Source organism: Phalaenopsis equestris, unplaced genomic scaffold (assembly GCF_001263595.1).
Source record: "Phalaenopsis equestris unplaced genomic scaffold, ASM126359v1 Scaffold000888, whole genome shotgun sequence".
Taxonomy (NCBI): Eukaryota; Viridiplantae; Streptophyta; class Magnoliopsida; order Asparagales; family Orchidaceae; genus Phalaenopsis; species Phalaenopsis equestris.
This window is the reverse complement of record NW_018165328.1, coordinates 218829-223002: the sequence shown is the minus strand read 5'-3', so window position 1 is coordinate 223002 and position 4174 is coordinate 218829. Positions and strand designations below refer to the sequence as shown.

Here is a 4174-nt window from a genome sequence, read left to right as displayed (position 1 = left end):
GACAGTCTGAATTTTCTTTAAAAAATAAATATTTGTATTTCAAACATAAAACAGTTCTTAAAATTAGCCTCACAATTAAAACTAATAACAAAATTGCACTTTATTGAAATCAAGACAAAAAATATTCTTTAACTTAGTAAGAAGATAACGAAGGAGCTGAGACATTGCTGTCACCAACGGACTAAAAAAATCGACTGAAAACGAAAAATTAAAAAGAACTAAGGATTTAAGCATTGTTTGAAAATTGAAAATTAAATCTTAGAATTAACAGGTTCTTAAAAAAAGAACAGATAAATCAAATAGAGCATAATTATTGAGTAGCAGAGCTCGGAACGGTTTTTGACTCCAATACCACGCCCATCAGCCCATGGCATTAGAGAATCGGCTTGCTGCATTTACCACAATGCAATCTAGTCGAAACATTTTTTTACAGCATACTACAAGTTGTAAGAATCGGAGAAATAAAGAAAGAGGAAGGTGAACAGAGGTGGAGAATTAGGGGAAGGTTGCCAGCTGCAACCGAGAATGGAGAACCGGTATCAGAGAGAAAAGCCATCTGATTCCGCTAAGGTTTTGCCAGAAGCTGAGAGAACGGTGGTTAGAGCGCTCATAGCGCGGACCTGCATCTGCAGCGCGGCGATGTAGTCTGACGCCTCCACGAGCAGCATTGGAAATGAAAGTTTCCGGCCGCCAGGAACAAGACGGCCTAGAAAAGCAGCCTTTCCCACTAGGATCGGCGAGTTCTTCTTCTTTGATCTAGATACAGCGGTGTAGAAAGTAGATTGCAAGGATGAGGAAGGTGGCCGTCGACGCTTGAGAAATAGTTTCCGGTTAGAAAGAATAGCGCGGCTCCACCGTGTTCGGCCTCGTGCTGCAACAGCCAAACACCGATCTGCTGCCTCCCGTATAACACGGCTCCGACGGAGGCCATGAGTCGCCGGTGTCGAGGAGCGGACCCGGCGGAGGGTATCAAGTAGCTTAGATGTATAGACTTTCTGCTCTTTTTCCGTGCGCCACTTTTTCAGAGATTGTCCCCAATCGTGATCGATCTTATTCAGCTTCCTTTCACTGGCCACCAAATCCCCCTCCGCATTCGGTATCGCCATCGGGTGACCAAATCAATCGATCGAGATCTGGGAAAGATCAAGTGCTGATCTCCGCTGATCACCAATAAATAAACAAAAATCTTTCTGAGAAAAAAGGAACCGAGTCAATCGATCCGTGTTATTGACTTGAAAATGGAATCAATACGATCGATCCAGACAAAGAGCCCGTAGGAATTACTGTCCTTACCTGAACAATCGACGGTAGCTGCACTGGGCGGCAGAGATCTCGATATCGCAGGGGGAAACCAACAGAGAAAATTAAATCATCGGATCGAACCATACGAAGAGCCCGCAGGTATTAGTGTGCTTACCTGATCGCTGCACCAGGCGGCAGAGTTCTCGAAATCGCAAGAACAAGCCAACAATGCAATCGTTCCAGAGAGAGAGAGACAGGCAGAGAGAGAGGCAGCCGAGGCGTGCGAGTGAATGAGGTGAATGAGTTAGGAGATTTGTCGACTGCCGCAGGTCATTTAATAGTGGGGGTGAATGTAGCATTTACTAGCGACACTTATAAATCATAAATTTTCCCTAAACTTAATTAATGAGGCCTTCCTCTTTACCCCCAAAATTATTACTTAAGCAGAGATCCGATATCCGCTGTATCATGTAGATAGCTCGAATATAATTTTTAGTCCAGACGATAGATGTAATAATCTCTCTTTCTTACCCTGATGCGGCAGTAGGCCGACCCTTCCGGACTATTGTTGCTTTCTAGAGTCATGCAATGCAAATAAAAGCCAAAGTTATTGATCTACCGAGTGATTTTGTTTATTATAAATAATTTATTATAGGTAAATTTGTTTCATTGATCCGAAATACCACCTAAAAAGAACAACACTATCATGTATTTATCAAGTTATTATATAAACATCTTTGGAAGTTTTTATCCTTATAATAAATTTCATTCAATTTATTGTTGAGGAACAGACTGTGAAATCCCACCATAAAAAAGGCCGATCTATTAGAAAAACTAAATATATCACATTGCCTTGATAAATTTTGATTTTTGTATAGTCCTCTCTGTCACATAGTAGGCTTAGATCTTGATAGATTTAAATTTTTTTAGAAATTAGTCACAGTTAATGTTTTTTTTTTCATTTATTTTTAATATAAACTATTCATTTTATATAATTTCTAAAAAAAAATACAATTTGCTATGAATTTTCTTTCATTAAGAGATAAAAATTACGGTGCATATTTGAGAAAATTTGTTTTTATAGTTTTCATAATTAAAGTTGCACAACATATAAATAATTTAAATCAGATAGTTACATCATTGCAAGAGAATGAGAAAATGGCAAGCAAGAAAGTTAACTATGAACATCTCTATTTATATCACAAAGTCCTTGTTTATCATCATCAAATGTAATTTTATTTAGTTTTTTTTATTGTTGTTGAATACAAATATGTCATTTGGATCACACCAAAGGTATAATACGTTGGAAGGATGAGTGGGATTCAGAGAGAGATTGAGAGAGCTGTTGAGTGCATTGTAAGGAAGCTTTTTAAGAGAATAAATTTAGTAGCCATTTATTGGAGAAATGACTGTCACACGTCCTGATTCTTAATGTAGAGGTCTCATGCAAGTATACACGTTGTATCAGTAAGATCAGATTTTGAGTCCAGAATATCGGTCCCATAGGAAGTGAGGGAATTAGACTGAAGGGAAGTTCAAGCCTACTAGGCTTAGTTCTCAGCCTGGAATTGAAAATAAATAAAGGTTCTATAAACTACTCCTACCAAATTGTAATCTAGTTTAAAGGTTCACTCCTAAAAAATTTTTTCTTATCCTAATTGGTTTGGTGATTATCAAGTTCTAAAGCTACATTCCCTTGAAATAGTTTGAGTGATATTGTAGAAAATGTATAGTGTCAATTGTGAATGTTGCCAGTGATAAATAGAATCAACTCTCTTATTTACCATCTCTCGAGTGCATAACAAAGTTTGGTTAAATTGGTTATGATTCCTTCAACCCCAACTTGAACCCAACAAAAAACTATATCCCTAACATTTGGATCTCCATATAAAGTACATGCACCATATCCTATAGAGAAATGTGAATAACCTAGTTTTTCTACCATAGCTTTCTCAAGTCATTATGAATCACAACACATTTTAAACAATCACTTGACAAGAATGAAAAGTAAATGAAGTTCAGAATGTTATCCATCACATTCAAGATTACAAATTAACTTTCGAAAGACTTTGCACTCCTATACAACAAATTCAACCATTACAAGGAAAAGTGAAGGAGATCTACTCAGAAAAAAAGAAAAGACACCACAAAGCATCATTTGAAACATGAAAACCAACTAGAAATTTTACAATAACACATTACTTAGCTTTTCCTCTACTTACAAAGATTTTAGAATGCTCCTCCAGGGATTTCCTGCACCCTTGCTGCTATTCTGAACACTCTCCTTATAAATCAACTCAAATTGCTTAACAAATACTCAAGGAAACCTATCGTATTCCTTCCTACAACAAACACTACCTCTTACTTCACCAAAAGATGAACTCTTTTATCTAGATGAATAACTCCCTACATAATATAGAAGAACCATTGAAAACAACCCTAGCAGTTTCTGGGACTTAGGCGCCAGTCTTTCTAACCTCTTATTTTGTTATGGGTACATGGGCGCCAAAAAAATTTATCACCAAGTCGCTACTGAACTGGCGCCAGCCTCTCAGGTTCTCAAGGTGGGACTGGAGCTTAGGCGCCCAAGAAATCTGGCGCCATGGTGCAAGTCACTTGTGTCCTTCTTAGCTATATGTCAGCTCCACTTTGCTCTACTTCTAATACATGTTTTATCTATAAAGGAAAAAACTTAAAAATACCTTTATTAAGGTGCAACATAACCATAAGAATATGCAAAATATAAGGAATTCAAGAATTCTTTTTTACACATCAAAATCTCATAAACTCTCATAAAATTAAATGTTACTTGTCCCTTAGTAACATTAGAATATTAATAAAAATTTTATTTAATTTGAGGGAGTAGTTTTCATTAAATTTATCAACAATTTGGCTTCAGAAAGTTCATAGTGTAGGATTAAGATAACTCTAG

General features: G+C 36.9%; 1 protein-coding gene across 2 annotated transcripts; it reads right to left on the bottom strand.

The window, feature by feature from the left end:
* Positions 1-221: 221 nt before the first annotated feature.
* LOC110032220 (transcription factor bHLH148-like) lies at positions 222-1575 on the bottom strand. Of its 2 annotated transcripts, none has more exons than XM_020735779.1 (3): positions 1418-1575; positions 1294-1331; positions 222-1160 (listed from the first exon to the last, which is right to left on the bottom strand). In XM_020735779.1, the coding sequence occupies exon 3, from the start codon at positions 1104-1106 to the stop codon at positions 540-542; it is 567 nt and encodes a 188-aa protein (XP_020591438.1). In that variant the 5' UTR covers positions 1107-1160; positions 1294-1331; positions 1418-1575; the 3' UTR covers positions 222-539. The 2 variants fall into 2 exon arrangements, with proteins under 2 accessions (XP_020591438.1, XP_020591437.1); XM_020735778.1 differs by having other exon boundaries at positions 222-1190; positions 1418-1574.
* Positions 1576-4174: the final 2599 nt, after the last annotated feature.

Excerpts from the sequence above, each read along its gene's own strand:
- LOC110032220 (XM_020735779.1), bottom strand. The coding sequence starts at position 1,106 with ATGGCGATACCGAATGCGGAGGGGGATTTGGTGGCCAGTGAAAGGAAG.